Genomic DNA, 27,438 nt, shown 5'->3' with positions numbered 1-27,438 from the left:
CAAGATGGAGACAGTAGGACAAGATGGAAACAGTAGGGCAAGATGGAGACAGTAGGGCAATGGGGAAACAGTAGGGCAAGATGGAAACAGTAGGGCAAAATGGAGACAGTAGGACAAGATGGAAACAGTAGGGCAAGATGGAGACAGTAGGGCAATGGGGAAACAGTAGGGCAAGATGGAAACAGTAGGACAAGATGGAGACAGTAGGGCAATGGGGAAACAGTAGAGCAAGATGGAAACAGTAGGGCAAGATGGAAACAGTAGGGCAAGATGGAGACAGTAGGGCAATGGGGAAACAGTAGGGCAAGATGGAAACAGTAGGGCAAGATGGAGACAGTAGGGCAATGGGGAAACAGTAGGGCAAGATGGAAACAGTAGGGCAAGATGGAGACAGTAGGACAAGATGGAAACAGTAGGGCAAGATGGAGACAGTAGGGCAATGGGGAAACAGTAGGGCAAGATGGAAACAGTAGGGCAAGATGGAGACAGTAGGGCAATGGGGAAACAGTAGGGCAAGATGGAGACAGAGGGACAAGATGGAGACAGTAGGGCAAGATGGAGACAGTAGGGCAATGGGGAAACAGTAGGGCAAGATGGAGACAGAGGGACAAGATGGAGTGGAGACAGTAACAAAAAATAGACAAAACAGAACAAAATGGACAAAGTAGGGCCAAATTGTGACAGAAGGACAAGTGGAGAGAGAAGGACAGGACATGGACAGCAGGACAAGGTAATGCAATCTCAGAGAACCAGACTGAAGAGCTGGGAGAGGTATCCACCCCTGTAGCCCTGGCCTTCTAACCAACATCACACAATAGTTCTTCATCTCAATACAAAGACGCTGTGGTGTTTAACGTTTTTTTTTTTTATTATTGTTTTTAGTGCAAATGTAAATATGCCCCATTCAGTTACAGGTGATAAAGTGCTTTATAACAAGGCTGTCTTGTAGCTTACAGTACATCTGGAGATAAATCTCTGCATAAAATATATAAATACTCTGGATTAGTCTGTTTCCCAGCATTCTAGGCTGCACGGCTGAGCCAATGGGGGTGCAGTTTCCTTCCCATAGAGTCCAAGCACCAGGCCTAATAATACTGTATTATAAGTCAGCATACATTAACACTATACGACAGGGTTCTTGGAATTTTCCACATTCTTATTAGATAAATTATAGGTGGAAAAAAAACATTATAGAACAGAAAGACGTAGAACAAACTGAGGGACTCTGTGAGTTGGATGGACATTTGTCTTTTTTTTCTTTAACTGAGGCTATAGTTTACCATAGAGAAGCCTTAAGGGATTTGGGCTATGACTGGTGTGATCTTCTTCAGGCCTTATTCTGATCTTACACTGATATCGAAACATACAATTCCAACTTGGGACCATGGCAGCCATTTCTGTGAACCAATATCCTGGGCATGGCACTTTGTTTTGTCCAAAGCACAGTACTTTTTTAGGGAATAATAAGCAAAAACTCAACTTTTGGAGAAGCAGGGTCCATATCTTCTGCCTGCTCTAGTCAGAGCCATCCCCAGCACATTGGATCCTGAGTATTAGTAAAAATGTAATTAAGCCAATGACCAATGGCTTTTAAAACTTCCCATGAACACACCAGTCGTCATAATATACTGTACATAATCTAGTGAGTGGGTTTGGTGCTGTGTTGAACAGAAGATCAGCCCATGGTTCCACTAAGACACATAGCTTTAAGTATGTAACATCTCCATCATCTACTAAAAGCCTTGCCTCAGTAAAAGCAGTTGTATTTCAAGTAAGTCTTTATATAATAAACCGGTTGCAGCTTTTAGTTGTCCTTGAATATGAAAATAGTACTAAAATAAATATGTACTCAGCAGTTATAAAACTATTATATACATATTGTTTTACCATTTGTAGAAATGTAATAATGAACTACATCAAGAAAGATGAATAAATGAGCACCTAAAAGTCAAATTCATCTTCACTGATATTATCTTCCCTTGGTGTCTGTTCCAGGTTGTTTGGACTTTCTCCTATGCTTCCCTGAGGTTTCACGTGTTTTTCCTCAACAGTTCCATTTTTATGCCCATCAACAGGGCTTGCCCCCCCTGAGGATGCAATATCCTCCTCAGAAGAACTATCAGGGTACATCTGAGTTTTCTTGCTGTCTGGACTGTCTAAATCACCATTAGGTGATGTCTCTGCTGTTTCAGCTTCATCTGGATCATCTACAGAGCCCTGGTGAGTTATGAGAGAAACCTGAGCAATGCGAGATTTCTGCAAATGTAAGTTATTTTCCTGATTTCCCTGGTGGCCATTTTCTTCGGCACTACTCACTTCTATTTCATCTTCATCTCCATGTTTTTCATTGCCTGAGCTTTCTTCTAGGCCACTTCCTTCTGTTTCTTCTGTCTCTCCCGTGTCCTCTATGTTCTCTTTTGTCTCTTCCTGTTCAACTGCTGATGCTGTATCTATGTCATCTTCTTTTATATCCGAATTGTTGTTTTCCTGGTCACTTTGCTGCTCATTTTGACTGACTCCATTGCTCCTACTCTCTGCTGAGCTTCCCCTGCTCATCGATTTGTAGCTAACATGTCCAATCTCAGAACATGTCTCTTCCTTGTCCATTGCAGCATCTTCTGTTTCATTCTCCATACTTTCATTATTGTTAGTTTCAGCATCTAGGTCTTTATCAGCATCGGGGACATCACTGCACTCTCCATTTTCCACAACAATGGATGGTCCTTCATTGATTTCATCAGCTTCATTTTCATCATTAGAAGGATTTAAGCTTAGTTTTGACTCTTGTTCTTCTAATCTACTAGAGGAGTCCTCCTCACCATTTTCACTTTCCTCTTCACCTAAACCATTTTCATTCTCAGTAGAACAAGCATTTTCACTGACTGCTTTCTCTTCTGGTTGTAGGTTGTTCTCCTTCTTCATCTTTAGAATCTGCTGAAGGTCAAAAGCTCGCGTGATGGGGGCATCAGATACCACCACTTTGGGCTGAGCTGATTTCAAAGCTTTCTTCTTTTTTATACATGTTTCACATGGGCAGAATTCATCATCATCTTGAAGTCCATTGGCATCGTTGCCAAACGAAGCACTAAACGTTAGGTCTTCTTCATCAGTTTCACACGAAGTATCATTTGTCCCAAGATCCTTATTTTTGTCCCCATTGGCAAGCTGCATAGCCGATCTTTTGTGCATTGTTTGCAAGCGTTTCCTCCTTTCATCCGCTTGAAGAGAAGACCTCCGCCTTGAACGGTCATCCGGAGGTCTCGGCATCTTCTGCCCAGCCCTACTTTTAATTTTTTTCAATTCATTTGCAATACTTTTCTGAATCCTTTGACCTACGTCGTTTTTAAGCTCAGAGATCATTTCATCCAGGTTTTCATCATGTTCTAAGTTCCACCTAACCTTGAATTCATGCATTGCATCCACATAATGGGTCATAAATTCATTCTCGATTTTTCTCAGCAGCTTTAGTGCCCAGATGGGATCCGCCTCATTTAACTGTTTGTCGTCTTTTTTGCCATTTGAATCAGAAGTGGAAATGATGGTGGACTGGACATCACTTTGTGAACTGATCCCATTAGTTTCCTCAGTGTTGGATTCATTGGACTCTGGGCTGTTTTCAGTTTGACTAGGGATGTTCATGGTGTTGTTTCTTTGTTCCGTATGCTCGATATTTTCTGTTATTTCTTCATTGACGTTATTCATGTTATCGGCATAATTTGTTGGCTCACTTTCGACAATGTCACTTTTATGGTCTTCTATAACTTTCTCGTTCATATTTTCATCTACAAGGTGTGTGTCAGTCTCATCAAGACAAGCAGATGGTCCTCCAACCAGGACTGGTGTGTCCTTCTGAGTACATTGTTCATTTTCTACTTCCAAAGTTCCAGATGTTGCTTCGGTTATTTCTGTAAGTTGACTATCGTTAGTTTTATTGTCTAAATCACTGGGAGTTATAGACAGTTTGCTTTCATCAGCTTTTTCAGCTATACCTGTAGAATCTCCACCACCTGTAATACTGCCGTCACCAGAGCCATCATAAGCACTATTGACATCAACTCCAGAAGATGAAGCGGGAGTTACTTCATCCTCCCTGGAAAAATGCTTTCCAGATTTTGTCTTCTTTAAACATTTGTTTTCCGGAGCTTTTGTCCACAGATCCTGTAATATGTTCAACAACTCAGTATATTTTGGTTTATTTGAAGTGTTTGACTCTACCCTGCAATCTGTTGTGCCTTCATCTAGAAGCTGAAGATTTACAAGACAAGAGATCAGTACCTTTGCCGAGTTACTTAGTTTTCGTCCCATAGAAGGAGATACTTCGGGTAAACTATTTGAACGGTCAAACTTGGATTCCTGTAAAGGTCTTAAGAGTGCCTTCATTATTTGCACAGAATTGTGTATGGTATTTGGGACTATTTTTTCATCACAGAGAGGTACTGCTGTGATAGTACCGTTGTCATCATTGGCTTCTATCCTATTTGATAGTAATGTGTCTTCTTTTTGCTCTTTGTTGCATGTATTTGTGTCTGGTATATTATTTATATCACTGGTGCAATTTTCTTCATCTGTTGTTTCCTCCTGAACTTGGCAGCTTTTTGGCATCTCATTCTCAGCATCTTTGTCTGTATTCCCTTCTTCTTCTGGCTTATCGGTTTCTGGCTGTGGATCTGCAGTTTGGGTCTCCTCGCCTACTTTTGTCGGACATTCTTCTACTTCATAATCAACAACTATTGTCCGAGAGGGGATTTTCCTAAGCCACTCATGAACCACTTCTTCCGAGGTTACATTTGGCAGTGCCGAAGGGTGGATCTCTCTGCTTATTTTGTCAGAGTCCAAAGATTCCTTTTTGAATTTTCTCTTTGAAGAACTAGAACTGTCTTTTCTTTTCTTGTGATTTGACATTTCCTCAGCACTGTTATTACTCTTCATTGAACTTTGTCTCTCCCTGCTTCCATTACCTGCCAAAATACCCTTTGATGCTGAGGTAGTGGACCCTGGGCAACCAGGATTTACACCATTTATAACCTTTTCTGGGTCGCTGCATTCACTGCTACAGGAGTATTTGAATGCTGATGATCTTCGTTGCCTCTGACTTGGCTTACCTTTTGGTGGGGAAGGGCTAAAAGCCGAGTTATGTTCACAGTCTGAGCCTTTATTAGAAACGTTTCCATTTTGGATGCTTCGTTTTGTGTTCTGCTGAGATACTTGACTCTCTTCATCGTTGGTTGAATTATTGTCGGTGGATTCTGCATTTTTACTTTCTTTATCACAAACTGAAGAGACCCTTGAACTGGCACTGCAAGGTTTCCCGGTTTTTGGAAAGCTCATACAATTGTGTCTAGAGCTGGCTGACTGTGATATGCTTGATGAACGTGATTTACTTATTTGACTGGTATTTCTGCCTTCTACTGGTCCCGACATTTTGTCATCTTCTGGTTTACACACCGCATTGTTATCACTGCAAACAGGGCTCTTTGTAATTGGTTGTCCTTCTTGATTGTGAGATAATGTAGATTCAGTTAAAGATGAAACAGAGTGAAATGAATTTTGAGCCTGCAGATTGACCTGCTGTGTTTCTGATCTGATAGAAGAACAAGACCCCTGCAGCTCTGAGGCCATCTCACATTGGTTAGGGATATTATTATCATGCCTGTGAATACTGTCATTGTCCTGTTGATTAATTGAAGAGCACGAGGAACTGGGAGGATCTTTTCCAACTCTCCTCTTTTCATGAGTGATGGAGTGGCGTGAAGACTTTGTTGAACACTTTTCACAGTCACTGAGACCCATTCTCACAGGTCCATTCTCCTGGCCACTGTCTATTTCATCATTGCTACTTCTGTTGCGCTCCAGGAGCTGCTTTGGGGAACTACTTAAGGACATTTCCTCACAATCGTTATTGACATTTGAGATACCAAGAAGGTTCTTTTGTGCAGACATACTAGGACTCTCCTGCCTTTCGCCCACCCTTAGGCTTAAATTTGATTGGCTACTGATTGTTTCAGCACTCACTCTCTTCTTCACTTTCCTATGACTGCCTCTACTATACCGAACTGGAGATGGGGACAGTACACTAACTTTTTGGCTACAGTCATCTTTATTTATCTCATGGCTGGAAGATGGTGTTGGGGATAACTCGCTCCACTCTTCAATACTGGCACTTTGGCTTTTCATATTAACTGACCCTTTAGCATCTTCCATTGCAGTGTTATTTTGCCAAGAATTTTCTGTTTTTAAACTAGACCTTGACTTTCTTTGTTTCTCCCCTGTGTTAATGTCTCTGTTAGAAGCAGCAGTAGATTGTCCACTGCAACTGGTGCATTGACTTACTGCAGAGTATGTCACCCTAGTCTCTCCGTGTTCTTTAGTTTCCGAATAATGTGCAGACCTGTGCACAATGCGCTCGGTATACTCTTCAGAAGAAGTCCTATGGAGGCTGTCTATCGATGTCTTTTGATTGCATATTACTCGCTTATGTGAAGAGGAGCTAGAGACAGATGATCGAGTCTGCCAGCTACCCCTATTGGTATAGTCTTGCTGCTGGTTAACGTGCAAGGGGTTTTTCCAAATATCATATTCTTGACATTGCAATCCACAATGGGCACAACAGACATCTTCCAGTTCTTCATCATTGGGCTTTGAGCTGTAGGACTCACCGTCACAGGGGTAAAAAGATTCATCTGTTTCGGAAAAAAGCTCAGGGTTCATATCTTTCTTGGTCGCCGTTTCATCCTCGTCACATAAGCACAGTTGTTCGCATTTGTTCTTCCCCGCATTGCTGGATTTTTTAATCTGCGTTGACCACTGAAGCGTTTCTTCGTTCAACAAGCGGAAACGTACCTTCATCTCTACTGAAAGGCTGCCGTCCTTATTGACATGAACTCTTTTCTCAATATCTTCATTGACTAAGGAATGGGAACTGTCGTCGGATTTTGTATGCGGGCACGGCTTGGAGAAAGACGCATAGCCGCTATTCAGCGGGGACATGTTGAGGGCGCTTGGGTAGGACTTCTCAGATGACAATGATAGCCTGGACTTGCCGCTGGATGCCGTCCGTGGATGAATGACGCTTTTTTTAGCTTTCAGCCCAAAGTTTACTGGATCACCATGATGTGCAGTAAGAAAAAAAGAAAAGAAAAATAGCATTAAAATGTTGTTTTCAAATGTTATTTTCATTCATACATTATGTTTTATGGGAAGCTATAAATTAATATCATGTACTACCTTGGGGTTTGCTGCGGATTTCTAAAGGAAAGATACAAATTAAACTTTGGGAACATGTTCAGTATATGACTCCAGTGGAGTCATCTAATGAGATCGTTGGTGTTCCACAAACCTTGCCCATTGGCCTTGTGCCTTGGTCAATGAACTTATCCCTTAAAATACATGAGAGTACTCAGAGATACTCAGAGTTCCCTGTATAACTCAGCCTGCAGCCTTGTGCCTTTATATGGGCACAGAACCCCTCAGTGACTGCTAATATCCTTATCATTTACAGTAGGGGGTACATTATCCCTTATAATACATGAGTGATACTCAGAGTTCCCTGTATAACTCAGCCTGCAGCCTTGTGCCTTTATATGGGCACAGAACCCCTCAGTGACTGCTAATATCCTTATCATTTACAGTAGGGGGTACATTATCCCTTATAATACATGAGTGATACTCAGAGTTCCCTGTATAACTCAGCCTGCAGCCTTGTGCCTTTATATGGGCACAGAACCCCTCAGTGACTGCTAATATCCTTATCATTTACAGTAGGGGGTACATTATCCCTTATAATACATGAGTGATACTCAGAGTTCCCTGTGTATAATTTTATACATACACCCACTTGAAAGCCATTATTTGCTTTAGTCTTTGCTACACTTGAGATACATGTTAATGGTACTTTCTAAGTTTATCTCGAGGTACCTTTGATGTTACAAGTTCCTACCTGTCGGGGATCAGACATTGCTTTATGGACTCCTGGATTAACTCTGGGTACTAAAACCCAAAGGGAATAGCAGTAAATGCCTTTCAGATGATCCCAAGCAAAACAAACAGGTTTAACATCTGACGGTGCATTTCCCTGCGCGAGTGAGTCGGGGGGCACATTAGCATCATTCAGTAATCTAACGCCATAAACATGATGAGCTGTGACACTGGGACGGGCCACCCATACAGAACAGGCATAGGGGCCCTGCATCTGGTTGCTAGGACCCAAATTACTTTAACAACCAGGGAGTGGTTTGAATGAGAGAATGGTTTATAAATAGGAGAGGGCCTGAACAGAAAAATAAGTTATAAAAAGTAACAATAAAACTGGAGGCTCAAAGAGAAATAGTTTTTTTGGCTGCCGGGGTCAGTGACCCCCATTTGAAAGTTGCAAAGAGTCAGCAGAAGAAGGCAAATAATTAAAAAAAAACATAAATTTTTTTTTTTTAAAAATGAAGACCAATTGAAAAGTTGCTTAGCATTCGCCATTCTATAACATACTAAAATGTGAACCACCACTTTAAGAGCCCATACCATAGTAAGGTATAAACCAGCTCTACTCCAGCCAAGACTACAATTCCCACAATGCCTTGCACACTCCTGTATGCTGAACATGGCATTATGGGAAATGGAGTCTTGGCTGGGGGAATACAGGCTACTCATAGAGGGGGTCATTTATAAAATTCGCACAGTGAACATATTTGCCCTTCTCGTGTTTATATTTATAAAGCTGGATAAGACTGGGGATTTAATGTGCAAACAAAATTGTGATTTCTTTTTTTTATTTACAGTGCGAAAGCTTTTTAAATATGGTATATAGGACCTGTTATAAAGGATCTTTCTGTAATTTGGATCTCCATACCTTAAGTCTACTAAAAATAATTTAACCATCATTTAAACCCAATAGGGCTGTTCTGCCCCCAATAAGGGGTAATTATATCTTAGTTGGGATCAAGTACAGGTACTGTTTTATTATTACAGAGAAAAGGGAATCATTTAACCATTAAATAAACCCAATAGGGCTGTTCTGCCCCAATAAGGGGTAATTATATCTTAGTTGGGATCAAGTACAGGTACTGTTTTATTATTACAGAGAAAAGGGAATCATTTAACCATTAAATAAACCCAATAGGGCTGTTCTGCCCCCAATAAGGGGTAATTATATCTTAGTTGGGATCAAGTACAGGTACTGTTTTATTATTACAGAGAAAAGGGAATCATTTAACCATTAAATAAACCCAATAGGGCTGTTCTGCCCCAATAAGGGGTAATTATATCTTAGTTGGGATAAAGTACAGGTACTGTTTTATTATTACAGAGAAAAGGGAATCATTTAACCATTAAATAAACCCAATAGGGCTGTTCTGCCCCAATAAGGGGTAATTATATCTTAGTTGGGATCAAGTACAGGTACTGGTTTATTTACCCCCTTATTGGGGGCAGAACAATCCTATTGGGTTTATTTAATATTTAAATAATTTTTAGCAGACTTAGGTTATGGAGATCCAATTATGGAGAGACCCCTTATCTGGAAAACCCTGGGTCCCAAGCATTCTGGATAACAGGTCCAGTACTAATAGGACAAGTAGCTTCTCATATCTAGGTGGGTTTTACCTTTACTGATTTAAAGATAAGGCCTGTAATGAGCGGATACATATAAGGTGTTTGTATATAATTGCACCAGTTACTGCAGTTGCCCCCATAGAACTGGGGAATTAGAAAACTCACCATTCTTTTTATTGTCCATGGTCTCACTAGTAACCGCCTGGTGGGATCGGAGGCCTGGAAGCTTTTCGGCAACGCTTTTCCTGACATTTTCCAGATGGATTGGTTTAAAGGGTTCCCGTCCGACGCAGACGAGGATGCTCGGGACTTGTAACAGGGCTTGGATGGTTTCAATCTGGAATTAACGAAGACACAGGTTACACAACTCCCAGCAAGCCTGGCTCAGCAGTGCTATTTAGTAATGGGCAATTGTACAATGATGTATCTGGCATTTTGAGATACTGAGAGCCCCACACAAATCAGAAACCCCTAATATCCCTATCCCTGTAATCTGTTCCTTCATACAGTAGGAATAAATCCCATTTATATACTGAAATCCAGCTGCAAAACTGTTCTTCTCTTTCTGCATCATTTGAAATCCCGGCAGGGGAGGAGGGACTAAAACACTGATGTTACAAATTGTAACAACTTCCCCACAGCTTACAGACAGCATGCAGGAACTACATAACCCACAATGCATTGCACTGGGATGTTCCTTTCCTTACTGACATTACATGTGCAGCAGGGAATTGTGGGATTGGGAGGATGCAGGCTGAAGGAAGGCTGAGGACAGGCGACTACTGTTCCATTTTATTTGAGTCAGATATTGGTCGGGTAGGCCCATCAGGGGTGCCCATACATCAGTCTGAAGGACTCAGATCTGTGCATGTAAGGCCACCTTAAGTAGTTCAAAAAAAGTAAGGAAGCCCAAGAGTTCTCAGTGTTTTAATCTAACACATGGCTGCTTATTATGCCCTAGGAAGAGACCATGAAATCCACCTCGGCAAAAATGATAGATGGGGGGAAACGGGGGAACCAAAGTAAAGGTGCCCATACACATCAAAATCTGCTCACTTGGCGAGTTTGCCAAGCAAGCGGATCTTCTCCCGATATCCGCACCTATGGGTGGACGATATTGGGTGAATTTAGTCTAATTCAGTCATTTGACCCTGGGGCCAAACGATCTAAACAGGCGCAATCGGGACTGCATCAATGAGCCGATGCGACTAAATTTTTTAACCTGCCTGATTTCAGGCCAGATATCGGTTGGGCAGGCCCGAATCGGTCTAATCGGCAGCTACAATCAGCCCGTGTATGGGGACCTTTATTCACTGTTAAGGGGAAATCAAACCAGTTGCCAAATCTGATGGGACACTTCCACACCAGTAAGCCAAGGTGTTACACAACCTTAAATCTGTTTGGGATACCACTGATGGACTGGCTACCAGCTGGTATAATTGTGGACTTCTGGCCATTCACCTTTAGCCACAACTTATCCCCAAACCGGTCCACTATGTCCAGTAATGCCCGGAGCAAATGTTCCACATCTTCCAGATAAATGGAGGCCTCATCCACAGAGTCACCGCTCAACCACTAGACATAAACCAAGTAACCCTAAATAACTTACATAAAAATATAAGGATTTTAGAAGCCATGACGTCGATTAGGCGACCCTTAGATAAAGGCTTTCCATTTGGTTCAGGCCAAAACCATTATATATGTTAGAACAAGTGAAAGGGCTTAGATTTAGTTAAGCTAAGAGGCTAAATGAAGCAAAATGTAAACGCTCATCACATTTATTTCTAAACAATATTACAATGTGTGTCAACGACAGTTTTATCCAATATTTTAGCAACTGTGTAAAGTGACAAATACAGCAATTATTAACGCCACTATTAAGATTAATAATATATTAATAGGATTATTATTTTATATTAGTAGCAAGTAATAGGGCATACAATGTTTATAAAAAAATATAGAAGGGGAATTTAGAAGTAAATATTCTTTTTTTGGTTCTGTATAATTCATGGTAACCTCTATCATAATGTTTATAAAGATGTAACTACAAACTCAACATGTCCTTTGACATACTGTAAGAGTGGCTTGGTCTCAGGGATACATATTCATGTAACTCTGAGTAGGCAAATAGTCCCTAAATAGCTCAAGTACTGTTAAGTAATGTACAGTTTGCACAGCCTCCATACCTAAACCTGCAGGCTTCTCCTCTTTGTTCCCTGTATAACTCAGCCTGCAGCCTTGTGCCTTTATATGGGCACAGAACCCCTCAGTGACTGCTAATATCCTTATCATTTACAGTAGGGGGTACATTATCCCTTATAATACATGAGTGATACTCAGAGTTCCCTGTATAACTCAGCCTGCAGCCTTGTGCCTTTATATGGGCACAGAACCCCTCAGTGACTGCTAATATCCTTATCATTTACAGTAGGGGGTACATTATCCCTTATAATACATGAGTGATACTCAGAGTTCCCTGTATAACTCAGCCTGCAGCCTTGTGCCTTTATATGGACACAGAACCCCTCAGTGACTGCTAATATCCTTATCATTTACAGTAGGGGGTACATTATCCCTTATAATACATGAGTGATACTCAGAGTTCCCTGTATAACTCAGCCTGTAGCCTTGTGCCTTTATATGGGCACAGAACCCCTCAGTGACTGCTAATATCCTTATCATTTACAGTAGGGGGTACATTATCCCTTATAATACATGAGTGATACTCAGAGTTCCCTGTATAACTCAGCCTGCAGCCTTGTGCCTTTATATGGGCACAGAACCCCTCAGTGACTGCTAATATCCTTATCATTTACAGTAGGGGGTACATTATCCCTTATAATACATGAGTGATACTCAGAGTTCCCTGTATAACTCAGCCTGCAGCCTTGTGCCTTTATATGGGCACAGAACCCCTCAGTGACTGCTAATATCCTTATCATTTACAGTAGGGGATACATTATCCCTTATAATACATGAGTGATACTCAGAGTTCCCTGTATAACTCAGCCTGCAGCCTTGTGCCTTTATATGGGCACAGAACCCCTCAGTGACTGCTAATATTCTTATAGTTTACAGTAAGGGGTACATTATTAACTGCATTTTTCATAATATGTTCCTAGAATATGCTATTTTTCATATTATTGGAACCTCTAGAGGACTGATTAAGTCTTTGAATACAACTGCCAACTGTGAAAGTTAGTGGCCCTCAATTCCATGATTTGGGGGGCACAGAACTGGCCTAATGCCTTGGGGCAAATGTGTGTAGGGACCCATATGGGCCTTATGCCCTACCACTTCCTAGTTGACTGTTACTATGCAGAAGTACATGTTACCAACTCTCTTATTTGCATCACCAATTAGTCGGAGCAGTCAAACCCAATATGACCCATATGTATATATGCCACAGCCAATGGTTTTACTAATAAGAATATAAAGGTAAGGCGAATGTCAAACACTAATGTGGGTTTATTAATGGACCTTCTTGGTTGGCCAACAATCCCCCATGAAACACTATCAATATGTTATGTAGGCCACAAAGTGTAATAATTGGCTTCCTGCAGGTAACACAATATAACTGAGCCGAAGCTTTGAGTGCGTCAAATCCCAGAGAACAAAGCCTGATTAGAAGTTAAACATGCCTAATCTGGTAATGCCATGGAATTTCCAGCACCGCAAAGTAACGTGACCAGTAAACACACTGCACAATGGCCCAACTAGAAGTTATTGGGCCCTATAGCAAAATCATTTTACAGCCCCCATACAGGGAAAGGCACAGAGTAACAACAAAAGCTGCAATCTGACTGCCTGCAAGTGGGCCTAAGAGAACAGAAGCACTAGGCAGTGATGGGCGGCACAGGATTTAGACTGAAACAGGCCAGTTTTTCAAGGTTCAGGAGAGTGGACTTTGTTAGAGTTCTCCTTGAAGTTTTAACCGTTGGTAAAGCTCGTTTTAAGGTGGTCATACACCTAACGATCTGCTTGCCTGGTGAGGTCGCCAAGCGAGCGGATCTTCTCCCGATATCCCCACCTACGGGGGCCAAACGATCAAATTATAATGACTGTTAAGGGCGCAGTCGGTTCGGGGACCGCATCAACGAGCCGATGCGGTTCCCGATCCGACTGAATTTTTTAACCTGCCCGATCGATATCTGGCCGATTTCAGGCCAGTTGTTGGTTGGGCAGGCCAGTTGTTGCTGCCCCTACACGGGCCGATAAGCTGCTGAATCGGTCCAAGAGACCAGTATTGGCAGCTACAATCGGCCTGTGTATGGGGACCTTTAGCTAACAACAAGGTTAGAGATATAGGAAACCATTGACATATCAGTCATTTAGCCCATAGTTTTAAGAATATCTAGGATATCAAATACATCTTACCCTATCTGACCTTCAAGATATTGTTTACTTGAGTAGCTAGGAGAGAAAATAGTAATTCTTCCCAACTCTCATCCCAAATGGCCTTCAGGCTGAGCCTCCCCTGACACTGATCCAAGCCCTCCCAATGGGGCAAGCCCCACAGTTTAGTAACTGATTTAGGAGACTGACGAAGACTTTTCCACAGGGTTAATTATTGATGATCAAGCTAATTACACAGAATGCTGATCGCCAATGACACTTCTTAAGTTCAAAAGAAGATAAAAATATAGTGCCAAATGCTGCTAGTACACATGGGTAAAAGTCTGTCTGATCCACAGTTGCCAATTGGACTCAACTTTCATTATTCAAACACCGATCAACCAGTTAGAGCTACCTTATTTGGGTATGGGCAACTGCAAATTAGGTCCATATTGCTATATAACCCCTGTTATATTTATTTGGCAGTGACTACAAAAGTAACATGGATGTCTTTAGTGGTGGCGGCACCAGGGTCAACACAGACTATGGCCGTTCTTGGCCGTTCAGTTTATGTAGTACCATTCCCTTTTGTCTGTCAGGGACGGCCAAGAGTTATATTTCAACTAAATGTCTGCATGGGCAGAACACATACAAGGTGTTACTGCTGACTTCTTGCCCTACTGTCTCCATCTTGTCCTACTGTCTCCATCTTGCCCTTCAGTCTCCATCTTGCCCTACTGTCTCCATCTTGCTCTACTGTTACAATCTTGCCCTACTGTCTCCATCTTGCCCTACTGTCTCCATCTTACCCTACTGTCTCCATCTTGCCCTACTGTCTCCATCTTACCCTACTGTCTCCATCTTACCCTACTGTCTCCATCTTGCCCTACTGTCTCCATCTTGCCCTACTGTCTCCATCTTACCCTACAGTCTCCATCTTGCCCTACTGTCTCCATCTTGCCCTACTGTTTCCATCTTGCTCTACTGTTATGATCTTGCCCTACTGTTTCCATCTTGCCCTACTGTCTCCATCTTGCCCTACTGTCTCCATCTTGCCCTACTGTCTCCATCTTGCCCTACTGTCTTCATCTTGCCCTACTGTCTTCATCTTGCCCTACTGTTACCATCTTACCCTACTGTCTCCATCTTACCCTACTGTCTCCATCTTACCCTACTGTCTCCATCTTGCCCTACTGTCTCCATCTTGCCCTACTGTTTCCATCTTGCTCTACTGTTATGATCTTGCCCTACTGTTTCCATCTTGCCCTACTGTCTCCATCTTGCCCTACTGTCTCCATCTTGTCCTACTGTCTCCATCTTGCCCTACTGTCTCCATATTGCCCTACTGTCTCCATCTTGCCCTACTGTCTTCATCTTGCCCTACTGTTACCATCTTGCCCTACTGTTACCATCTTGCCCTACTGTTACCATCTTGCCCTACTGTCACCACCTTCAAATTTGTTTCCATCTTAAGATATTGTCACCTTAAGCTTTTGTTACCATTATGCCTTACTTTTTTCCACTTGGCAGCTTCTGTATTTACATCGTACCATATTTTTTCTATCCAGTTTTGGAAACATCGCCATATATAAATAAATATCTCCAGGAATGTACCGTATTTCCCTGGTAATAGGATCTACTTATCGGGAGGGCTTGCTGCTCATGTAATGCTGGAGACACTGCTTATAGACTGGAACAAAGACTCAGAAATAACTTGGGGCTTAAGCACTCTTACTGTAAGTACCCTGTCATCTCCCCTGCCTCCCTCTTCCCTGTTCTCATGTGTAAACCTGTAGTTTTCTCTGTAAGGCAGAATACAAGCCAAGGAAGAAAATCTTATTATATAACATCTGTAGATCCTACTTGTACATTTATTAAACTAGATGTTGAACCTTCTGGCTTTTAGTCACGGATGGGGTCCTCACTCCTCAGTGGGCGTTTACGTTACGTTAATGGGATTACCATGGAACTCAGCACATACCACCTAAATATATCTGTTTTGTAAGGAGGAATGGCTTTCAGGGAAGGAGGGTGGAGTCTCAGCAGATGCTGGCTGGGTAGAACTGTCGACAATGAAGCAAAATAAATATTTATTGATAGCAATCAGCCCAACAGCCCTAGTAGAGTACCTTTAGGGCTCTGGCACACGGGGAGATTAGTCTCCCGCGACAAATCTCTCTTATTGCGGGCGACTAATCTCCCCGATATGACATCCCACCGGCGAAAATGTAAATTGCCGGTGGGATGGCATACGCGGCGCCGTAGGCAACTTCGAGAGGCAACTTTGGCAATCTCCGCAAATCGCGCCACCGAGTATGCCATCCCACCGGAAATTTACATTTTCACCGGTGGGATGTCATATCGGGGATTAGTCGCCCGCAACAAGGGAAATTTGTCGCGGGAGGCTAATCTCCCCGTGTACCAGAGCCCTTAGCCACTTGGCAAACCAGATTATCTTCACCACCACCCCAGTGTAAATTAGTGTTGCAATTAAATGTATATATATATATATAATGAGAATAAGACACAACATGAATATCCTGTAAAAGTTATTCTTATAAATTACACATAAGGTGGCCATACCCATTTACAATTGGTTGTTTGTACCCTCCACGGACGTTCAGGGCTGAATCGGCAGATATGGAGGTAAAAACAATAGGGATTCTACCCCATCTGACAATTCAGCCCTAAAAGCAGCTTTTGGTTGGGCGGCTTCAACAGCGCCTGATCAAAATCTTTTGCCCCAGCCAATCAGCTAGATGACCGGTATTCAAGGCTTTTGGGATATTGGTTGTCTTGTCAATCCACCATAAACACACTGGATATCGTATGAAACCTTGCTTTGTATGATAATATCAGTGCATGTATGGCCAGCGTAAGTGATGTCATCAGTCATAATCTGGGCTGGAACTAGGGGGCCAGCTTGGCCCGCCCCTGGTGGGTCCATTGGTGATGATGTAATTTGTGTCACATGAAACTTGTATATCATTTTTGTTTAATAAATTCTAAATCTGTGCTGACCCTTACTGGCCCTCTCCCAACCTGGACCCAGACCGGCGTGACATCCCTAGAAGGGACAGGCCTGTGTAAGTATATAAATTAAATGAAGAATGAGGTAGAGCAGGGAAGAACATCAGAGATGGCTAGGGGCTGGATATTAAAAGCACAGGAGGAGATGGTCCTAGGAACGCCACCCATCTGGCACCAACCCAAAAAGTAAAAAAGTCCCCCCAAACTGCCATCTCACAGGTTTCATGCTTGGCACACCCCTATTGCACCACCTGCGTAGAGCCATTCAGGTGGCTTCTTTTCCCAGCTTGCCTCTGGCACTGGATATAACCAACAAGCTTGCATTTTATGACATTTTTTAATTAACAAGCATTAAGGGGACAGTACTGTACCCAATGTATAGACCAAGGGTCTCCAAACTTTCTTACATGTGAGCCAAGTTTCTTTAGACTTGGAGAGCAACACAAGCACCATAAAAGTTCATGGAGGAGCCAAATAAGGGCTGTGATTGGCTATTAGGCAGCCTCTATGCACCCTATCAGCTTACAGGGGCTTTATTTGGTAGGAAATCTTGTTTTTATTCAACCAAAACTTGCCCCCAAGTCAGGAATTCAAAAATAACTACTGGTTTGGGGGCATTGAGAGCAACATCCAAAGGGTTGGTGAGCAACACGTTGCCCCCGAGCCACTGGTTGGGGATCACTGGTATAGACCAACTTACCCTTCTGCCATCTACAGTGTACAGTCTCCGCACGGTATATTGCAAGAGATCCGACGCATCCTCAAGGAATGTTCTCAGGTTTCGCCCATTGGTGCGGTTCAGGATAATAGAACGCCTAACCGTTGGGTCTCCATTCTTCACAAGAGTGATTTTCTTGCGCACCCTGGGAACTTGCTGGAAGTGTGTTGCAGTATATTCATCCTCATGCTGTTCTTGCCTACTTGGTTTTCGGGCACTGGCCGGGGGACCGGGCCGCTGTACAACCATCTTGCGTCCTGGCTTGCTGGGAGCAATGGGCTGAACGTATTTCTTATCAGAACATATATAGCTCCCACCATCTACCAGCTGTTCCAGTCTGTTAACGCTGTGCGTCCCACGAGGTGTCGTTATGGTCCTAACTCCAAATGGCAAAGGGACGCGGTGGGAGAGATCATCCATGAGAGCGCTGAAACTTTTGAAACTACGATGGCTGATGGCCATTTTGACTCCCCCAAACTGAGGGTCTCCACTCTTATAAAATGTTATCTTCTTGGCTGGGGCCACTTCGGTGACCTGATGGCCTCTGGGGACCATAGGGAGGGTCTGCTCAGGACTGGATACGGTATCCATATAGTGATCTCCTGTGGGACTGTTCATTGTAATCGCTGGGACTGAAATTAAAGTAGAAAGATAACATTTAGACTTTGCCATAGCAACCAATAAGATATTTATTGCCCAACCCTCATGAATACAGAGCTGCTGAACATAGAGACCGCTGTATTCATGGGCTGGTCTGTCCTGTCTGAAATGGAGTGCAGAGACAGCAGTAATTAGACAATTATAGGCAATGATTGCAATTGCATATTAAGGGTTATTGACTTTGGCAGCAAGTATTATTCTTTATTTATATTGTGCCAGCATATTCTGCAGCAGTTTTATAGAGATTATACATCATTCGCATTAGTCCCTGCCCCAATGCAACTTACAGTCTATGGCTCCCCCCCCCCCTCATACTAGGGTCATTCTTTATAAGGAGCCAGATAACTGTATGTGTGGGAGTACTGAAGGAAACCCCATGGGGAGAACATACAAACTCCTGGCAGATAGTGCCTTGGCTGGAATCGAACCTCGGACCCCCCTTAGATGAAAACATTGCTGTATGTGGCATTCAGCCACAAATATCAATATCTTCACCCCAGATATTAACCCTTACTGACATCCAAGTGGGGCTTCCAGGAATACCAAGGACAGCAGTCTCGCAATCCCACTCATTGTCATTTTAAATAATCTTGAGAGTGGGCCCCCCAGTCGCTGCTCCAAACCCCAAAAGGGCCAGTCCTACGGCTCGGGAAGCTGTGCTTTATAAGCAGGCCCTTTAACAAAAGTCTACATACTACTATGGCTTTAGGGTGAAGACACACAGAGCTACTAGTTGCAGCTACTTGTCATGGCTACTAAAACAGACAATGCTGATCATTTACTGATAATTGTCTCTACGTGTGTTTTAGCAGAGGCAGTTCTCAGTATTGTCTATGGCAGGGGATTTTCTGGAGTTTAGTATCCATGAAAAAGTAGCTGCTACTAAGTAGCTCAGTGTGTCTTTACCCTTAAGGATGTGGTTAATGGTAACCAGATACATCTCCAGAATGAAACCAAACCCATTTTATACAGCACCTCAGCACCGTGCCGACACTGTTACGGAATTTAAAGTTACAAATCATAGTCTCTCTTTTGTGCCGGTATCTCTTTGTCTATTTGACAAGGATTAACTGGCAGGGAGATCAAAACATGGTCAAACCCACATAATCCAAAATAAAAACAATATCTAAATATTTGTCTTTTGGGATCAGTCAGACTAATATGGGGCCACGGGGAGCTGCCAAGAGAGACGTGATTCCCCCTTTGTGAAAACAAATATGCCAACACATTGAATTGGCCATGTCACAATTTTTTCCACTTTTTTCACTTTGGAACTTTAATAGAATTTTTAGAAATCAGTCCAATCAACCAATCTATTAGGCCAGTTCAGTTCAAGCTTGCTAAATATCAATATTTATCATTTTCTCAGCCTTCAGAATTCATTATATCAGGCTGCCAAAATACTGGCCTGGGATGTCGTTGCATACAAGGCAGAATACAAGGCAAAATAATCTGGACTTTATATGAATGTGAAAAAATAACCAGATTTACATAGTAACATAGTAAGTTAGGTTGAAAAAAGACATACGTCCATCAAGTTCAACCATAATGCCTATATATAACCTGCCTAACTACCAGTTTGTCTTTAAGAGGTTTGTCAAGCAGATGTGGAGGACAGTAGATATAGTAGGGCAAAATGGCACAGTTGGAATCAAGGGGGGGCCAACCAGTCGTCCTGGGCAACCCGTCCGGCCACCTCCCCCCTGAACCCCCCCCGGCAGGTGTCTGCCTACCCTTAATTCTGGCCCTGGTTGGCATGGTATATCAGTTTTGGCCAACCTGTGACCCTTCAGCTGTTGTAGAAGGACCCTAACCAAAGAGAAAATAAAAGCTCTGGGAGGCGTTTGTATCACTATCCTTATGGCAGTATCCTGTTGACGTCGATGGAAATTCCATCAGGGAAGAATTATGGCTGCTCCCATTAACTAAACTGATATATGCAGAGCAGGAATGCACTTGTATTATGCTATAAACTCACATTTTTCATTGCAATTGGTCTTCATTTTTTATTATTTGCAGTTTTTGAATTATTTAGCTTTGTGTTGAGCAGCTCTCTGGATTGGAATTTCAGCCGCTACCTTGTTCAGGATCAGACTGGGCCACCGGGACACTGGGAAGAAACCCAGTGGGCCCCGGCCCTAGTGGGACCCAGCCACCCAGACCCGACCCTTGCCAGCACATCCCCTGCCCTCTGTTCCTCCCCTGATGCGTTAAGGGGAGGACGTTGGGTGGGGGAGGGTTAGTGAGGCTCAGCAAGGGCCCCTGCAGGGGGATAAGGGAGGCTCAGTTGTGGGCCCTGCGGGGGGGATATGGGAGGCTCAGTGGAGGTCCCTGTGGGGGGCTTAGGGGTGCAGGCGACACGGCCAGCGGGGGCACATTCAGGGCCCCTGGGGTGGCAGCCCCAGTCCGACCCTTAGCTTTTTCTGTTCAGCAGCTCTCCAGTTTGATATTTAGCCACTATGTGGTTGCTAGGGTCAAATTACCCTAGCAACCAAGCAGCAGTGTCAGTGAGTAATCAGATTAGCAATACAAAAATGTCCTGGGTTCTTTCCCATGTGTCCCACGTGAAATGTTTATGAAATACAAGTGGGTAAGGTGCTGGGCTGCTAAGGAGATCACGGCTTCCCAGTCTATAAAAAGCCAGAGAGCTGATCAGCTTGGCTAATGTCTACTGGGATAGTCAGTGAGAGCTTCTCATCCCCCTATACAGTCCCCAAGTCTTAGGCAAAGATTCAGGTCCATAAAGTGACTAATTCACAGGACAAATTAGCAATAATCAGGTGTATGCAGCGGCACACATTGGCAACCATGTGGAACAGGAACGTCTTTGCACTCCTTAATGAATTGCTTCAATATGTGCTCTCCATTATGTCCATTATAGATCCAGCGCGCTTGTGAATGACGCAAATGTTTTTTTTTTAATTTGGTGTCACCATACAAAATATATTAGTAAGACATATTGAAAAGTGGTCTAGAACAGGTCTGTCTATAACAGGGGTCCCCAAACTTTTTTTCCGGTTGAGTTGGAGAGAAACACAAGCTTGAAAAAAGTTCCTGGGGGCAATAAAAAGGAGTGTTATTGGCTGTCTATTATTGGTGTGTAGGCGCCATCTCAGTGCATTGTGCCTGAGTCTGAGCTTTCAGCCAGCGCTACACATTAGAACTGCTTTCAGCTAACCTATTGTTTCTCCTACTCCCATGTAACTGGAGGAGTCCCAAGCCGGACTTGGATTTCTTACTATTGAGTGCTATTCTGATACCTACTGGGAGCTGCTATCTTGCTCCCTTCCCATTGTTCTGCTGATCGGCTGCTGGGGGTGAGGGGGGGCGATATCACTCCAACTTGTAGCGCAGCAGTAAAGTGTGCCTGAGTCTGAGCTTTCAGAAGGAGCCAGCGCTACACATTAGAACTGCTTTCAGCTAACCTATTGTTTCTCTTACTCCCATGTAACTGGAGGAGTCCCAAGCCGGACTTGGATTTCTTACTATTGAGTGCTATTCTGATACCTACTGGGAGCTGCTATCTTGCTCCCTTCCCATTGTTCTGCTGATCGGCTGCTGGGAGGGGGTAGGGGGGTATCACTCCAACTTGCAGCGCAGCAGTAAAGTGTGCCTGAGTCAGAGCTTTCAGCCAGCGCTACACATTAGAACTGCTTTCAGATAACCTATTGTTTCTCCTACTCCCATGTAACTGGAGGAGTCCCAAGCCGGACTTGGATTTCTTACTATTAAGTGCTATTCTGATACCTACTGGGAGCTGCTATCTTGCTCCCTTCCCATTGTTCTGCTGATTGGCTGCTGGGAGGGGGTAGGGGGGTATCACTCCAACTTGCAGCGCAGCAGTAAAGTGCGACTGAAGTTTATCAGAGCACAGGTCACAGGTTTGCCTCAGAAACCCTACTATAGTTTATATAAACAGCCCTGCTGTATAGCCCCGGGGGCAGCCATTCAAGGAATAAAAGGCACAGGTTACATAGCAGATAACAGATAAAACATCATTATATTCTACAGCACATATCTGTTATCTACTATGTAACCTGTGCCTTTTCTTTGTGGGTTTCATTAGTATATCTGGGAACAACAAAATTACCCAAAAGAAGAGCTTCTAATTATTCTGGGCAGTTGGTGGAACTGGGGTAACTGTGGCATAATGTGACTGTCCCAGAAAAGTCCCAACGTTTCTTTTCATCTTAATACACACCTTAAAAATGAAAGGTATTGCAAGCAGTAATGACTCAATGTGAGCAGCTCAAGAAACTGGTGTGGCTCCAAGCAGGGCCGCTCCTGTGAAAGCCTTGCCTCAGGCGGCAGTGAGCAGCCAATTACCAGGGGCGGCTTCAAAACTGAAATTCACCTCTGCTAGTGCACAGAGGGCAATGGTGCTGCCTGCACTAGCGATGCATCCCCCCTACACCCGCTGCAATACTGAAGAGGTAAGAGTGGAGCTAGGTGAAGGGGGGTGGCATTGGGCCTGCTGCCCCAGAGACACCCCAGAGATGTGCCCAGGGACCCTGCACCCCCCCAAAGGAACCCCACGGCTGGGGGAGCTCCAGTAGGGATTGGGTCACTTGGGTCAAGCTAGAAGATAGGCTTTTATCTTGCACTTTTTTCCTGTTTGCAATAATTTTTTTTTTCCAACAATAAATTTTAATAGTATTTTTCTATTTTTGTACAAGATACAGTTGTCATCAACAACCAATATGAGAGTTTTCCAGGATAAAGGGAAACTTTAAATCAAATGGTGCTGGTGTAGCATTTCTCACATAAACAGATAAACAGACGATTATCTTTTAAAATTGTTCCAAATGTGGATCTAGACTATATTGTACTTCAATAAATACGATAAGACATAACACTGGATGACTCCGTTAGTTGATTGGTACCTCTATAGCCTTAAGGTGGCCAAACTCGAAAGGCCAACCCAACCAATATTTGGCCTAAAATATTTGGCCAGATGTCGATCAAGGAGGTTTGATTTTCCCATCGTATCAGGGACCGCTTCGTCTCTTTGATGAGGTCCTTAGTCTGACGCCCCATTCTATTGTTTGGCCCTAGAGTTAAACGAGGTGGGCATATCGGGAGACAATACGCTCATTTGGTGACAGTGCCAAACAAACGGATCTTAAGGCCACCTTAACTAAGGAATGCCAGACGTTTAAAAGTTTTACATCTGTTAATTTACTTGTTCGTTTTTTGCTCATCATTATCCATTATCGGTTTGAATGCGGGAAATGATATTGCCCTACTTTTCCATTCTGTGTGGTTCACAATAAATATTTAATATTTTCCCAGCTCCACTATGTACTAAACCACTTGTGGTACCTGGTGGAGCTTCTGCCTGCTCTGCTAGCTAGCCTAGTTATTTTCTCACTTCTAATTGAACTAGACCAGGGGTCTGCAAACTTTTGGATCGGAAGAGCCAAAAATTACATTTTACTAAATTTCAAATTTTTAAAGAGCCACAAAATTTTTTCTTGATCAATGATCAATATATTACTTAAAAGCCACTTGTCCACACACGGGCATAGTGGAACCAATCATTACACATGTCTCAATTCAAAGAGACAGCGTAAAAAATAATAAAATTGGTGGACATGTAGAGGGGAGAGAGGGGGAAGGAGAGAGAACAGCAATCAGGGGAACAAGGACTATTAATGACCATACATCAATAATCCAACTATCACCTTTATTCGGTCATTCATGGGAATCAAATTCCTTAGTGTGGATGCCCTGTGTATTATTTATGATAAATACACTGACTTAGGCTCTCAAATGATCCTGTGTTCTCTGCCAGATAATATTGCAAACCAGGCAAAATCAATTAATCATTTTAGCAAGGTAAATCGAGGGTTACGTGTAGCGATCTGGTCACAGCGTCCTCAGCGGCACTCTTAACATCAAGTATATACCATATATCAAGTGTGTCAATATTACTATAGAGGCGCTTACTCACAAATCAGCGCTCCTAATACCGCGCCGCCACTACCAACTGTGCATGGTCCGTACCAACGCCCACCCCCTCACTTGCATTCCGTGTGCAGAGCCTGAGCGCTCCCTTAAATTGGCCGGCCAACGGCGTCGGAAGCTACGAATCTTCCGATGGACTGACGACAGTGACGACGTGTGTCACGGGGGAGGGGTGTGGTGAAAAGCGAGTACAAGTGGCTGAGAGTCGGTGCCTAATCCTCGTTAATCAATTCAGAACGATTTTTAAATGTTTTTTTTTTTATAAAATAAATAATATTTATGTATGGAACTAAAGAGCCGCAGCTTCACATCCAAAGAGCCGCATGTGGCTCGCGAGCCGCAGGTTGCAGACCCCTGAACTAGACCATAGGATCTAACTTACCAATAGCTAACTCTCTTTCATTGGGTCTCCAGCTGCCAGTGGGTATGGGCCTCCTTCTACTGAGGCATCATTGCCTTATTCTGCCAGAACTAGACCATAGGATCTAACTTACCAATAGCTAACCCTCTTTCATTGGGTCTCCAGCTGCCAGTGGATAGGGGCCTCCTTCTACTGAGGCCTCCATTGCCTTATTCTGCCAGAACTAGACCATAGGATCTAACTTACCAATAGCTAACCCTCTTTCATTGGGTCTCCAGCTGCCACTGGGTAGGGGCCTCCTTCTACTGAGGCCTCCATTGCCTTATTCTGCCAGAACTAGACCATAGGATCTAACTTACCAATAGCTAACCCTCTTTCATTGGGTCTCCAGCTGCCAGTGGGTATGGGCCTCCTTTTAATGAGGCCTCCATTGCCTTATTCTGCCAGAACTAGACCATATGATCTAACTTACCAATAGCTAACCCTCTTTCATTGGGTCTCCAGCTGCCACTGGGTAGGGGCCTCCTTCTACTGAGGCCTCCATTCTGCTAGCACTATCCATTTATTTCGATGAGTTAATTCCAAAGTGGCCCAACAAGGTACTCCCCGACCTGTATACCATTAGGGTCATACCTCCTGATCCTAGGCAATCAGAGGGCAATCTGGGCATAGCAGAGGTCCACGCTGGCCAAAGTTCCTGCATTTCAATTTTGTGCATCTCTACTTCTATGCTGGCCCAAAAATCCAGAAGGCTTCTTGGCACTCATGATTTATTGATATCCATTTTATAGGTGGAGAGCTCTAAGAAAGATTTTGCTGATGGTGCCCAATCCTTCCTAGGGACATCCCTGATCATAATGATCCAGGTAAGACATTAGAAATATCATCTTCTATCACTTAAGATGGTTAAGTGATAAAGAAATTATTTGTCAAAAGCCAAAATTTAATTTAGCATTTTTGAATAATGAAGAGCCTACAAATAGGACACCGCACAGAGCTGTATAGTTGTTATTGGTAACGTCATTATCTCATGGCTTCTCAACATTAAGGTTTATCCAGTTTAATGCCAGTGTAATTGTTCTGTTTAGCAGGATCCAAATGAGCTTGTACTAGTCTCATTAAAGAGGGGGCTTTTGGGGTCTTAGTAAATAAGTAATATCAGAAAGTAAGGCCAAAGCTGAGGTTTGTCGCAGGCTGTTCCCGCTGAATTGTGCTTAATGTATCTAATATCTAAACTTGCATCATTTTATAGCATAGGCAGGCCCCAACATAGGTAAGCCGAGGTTCCTAATTAGAGCTGCTACCCAAGGGCATTTGATTTCATTTCGAAAAACAAAATTAATTTATAACTGTAACCACTCATTATAAACTTTCCTTTGATTTATATTGCTGTGTCTCAATCCATTTCTGAGCATTAATTTATGATCTTAAACATGAATGTTCCATACTTTACCCACAATCCTCTCTGACCCAGAAGGTAAGTGCATAATTGCAATGTACAACAGCCATATTAAAGCATGATAAAACATATTAGTACTGTAAATATATGTTCTGTAGGCAGCAAAACCTTTCAGGCCCTACATTCAGCCAAGGACCAAGGTTATTAATATATCAAAAGCGTCCGAATGCGTTTTTTTCGTAATGATCGGTACTTTGCGACTTTTTCGCGAATTGTCACGACTTTTTCGAGCTCTCAATACGAAAGTTGCGACAATTCGCGAAAGTCGTAATGGCTATGAAAAAGTCGCGACAATTTACGAAAGTCATAATGGCAATGAAAAAGTCGCGACAATTCACGAAAGTCATAATGGCAATGAACAAGTTGCGACAATTCACGAAATTTGTAATGGCTATGAAAAAGTCGCAGCAATTCAAGCAAGTCGTAACGGTTACGAATAAGTCGTGACGCAACGGCGACAAAAAAAATCGCAAAAAATACGAAAAATTTTCGTTTTCCAATCCGAATTTTTCTCATTCGGATTCGTGGATTAGTAAATCAGCCCCTTAGAGGCAGATTTATCAAAATGTGAGTTTAGAGCTTAATACATAAAAGCTCAACCACGTTCTATTCATTCCTATGGGATTTTTAGAAGGGTATTTATCAATCAGTTCATCATTTAATAAATACACTTCTAAAAACCCCATAGGAATGAATAGAACAAGGTTGAGCTTTTATGTATTAAGCTCTAAACTCACATTTTGATAAATTTGCCCCTAAGTGTAAAATAGTATGAAAATCTGCCCCTAAACTTTGTTTGGGGGGTGGACTAGTGTCCTGAATATAACTCCTAACTGGGTAACCCATAGCAACACATCATCAGTTCGGTGGCTTTCGTTTAAAGCAGTTAGAACAATAAAAGCAAACATCTGGTTGGTTGCTATGGGTTGCTGGCAAACTTTATCCATGTTTCATCGCAGCTTGAATTTTTGTCCCTAATCTAAAGTGAATATATGTGGAACAAAGAACCTATTAATATACAGGGTCAGACTGGGGTGTCCAGGGCCCACCGGGGCAGCCACCCCCAAAGGCCCCACCATAGTCATGCACCCCATTCGTTGCACTTGTGTCTTAGCCCCACCCCCACAAATGCTCTTTGCATCATGGTACTTTTATTTGCTGCAGAAGTTAAGGGCCAGGAGTGGACCTGGGCCAGCGAGGCCCACAAGTACCGGGGTAAACCAGGTTTTTTCCCAGTGTCCCACCGGGCCAGTCCAACCCTGTTAATATATATGCAAACAATAGTAAGGAAATGGATATGGAAATGCAGAGGTAGGATTGCAGTATTATCATGTACAGATTTCAATAGGTCATGTGACATAGGTGACA

General features: G+C 43.0%; 1 protein-coding gene across 1 annotated transcript in view; it reads right to left on the bottom strand.

Moving 5' to 3' along the window:
- Positions 1-844: 844 nt before the first annotated feature.
- The window catches only part of rp1l1 (retinitis pigmentosa 1 like 1), a 31,281-nt gene continuing 4,687 nt past the window's right edge, over positions 845-27,438 (bottom strand). The window contains exons 2-4 of the mRNA XM_012964099.2: positions 17,606-18,255; positions 9,706-9,877; positions 845-7,097 (exon numbers count right to left, since the gene is read on the bottom strand). Coding sequence (XP_012819553.2) covers positions 1,942-7,097; positions 9,706-9,877; positions 17,606-18,241 — 5,964 coding nt within the window. The 5' untranslated portion in view covers positions 18,242-18,255 and the 3' untranslated portion in view covers positions 845-1,941. The remainder of the gene's footprint in view (positions 7,098-9,705; positions 9,878-17,605; positions 18,256-27,438) is intronic.

The sequence above is a fragment of the Xenopus tropicalis genome, chromosome 5 (assembly GCF_000004195.4).
Source record: "Xenopus tropicalis strain Nigerian chromosome 5, UCB_Xtro_10.0, whole genome shotgun sequence".
Classification (NCBI taxonomy): Eukaryota; Metazoa; Chordata; class Amphibia; order Anura; family Pipidae; genus Xenopus; species Xenopus tropicalis.
Note: the sequence above shows the minus strand (reverse complement) of the source record. Positions and strands in the feature narration are given on the sequence as shown.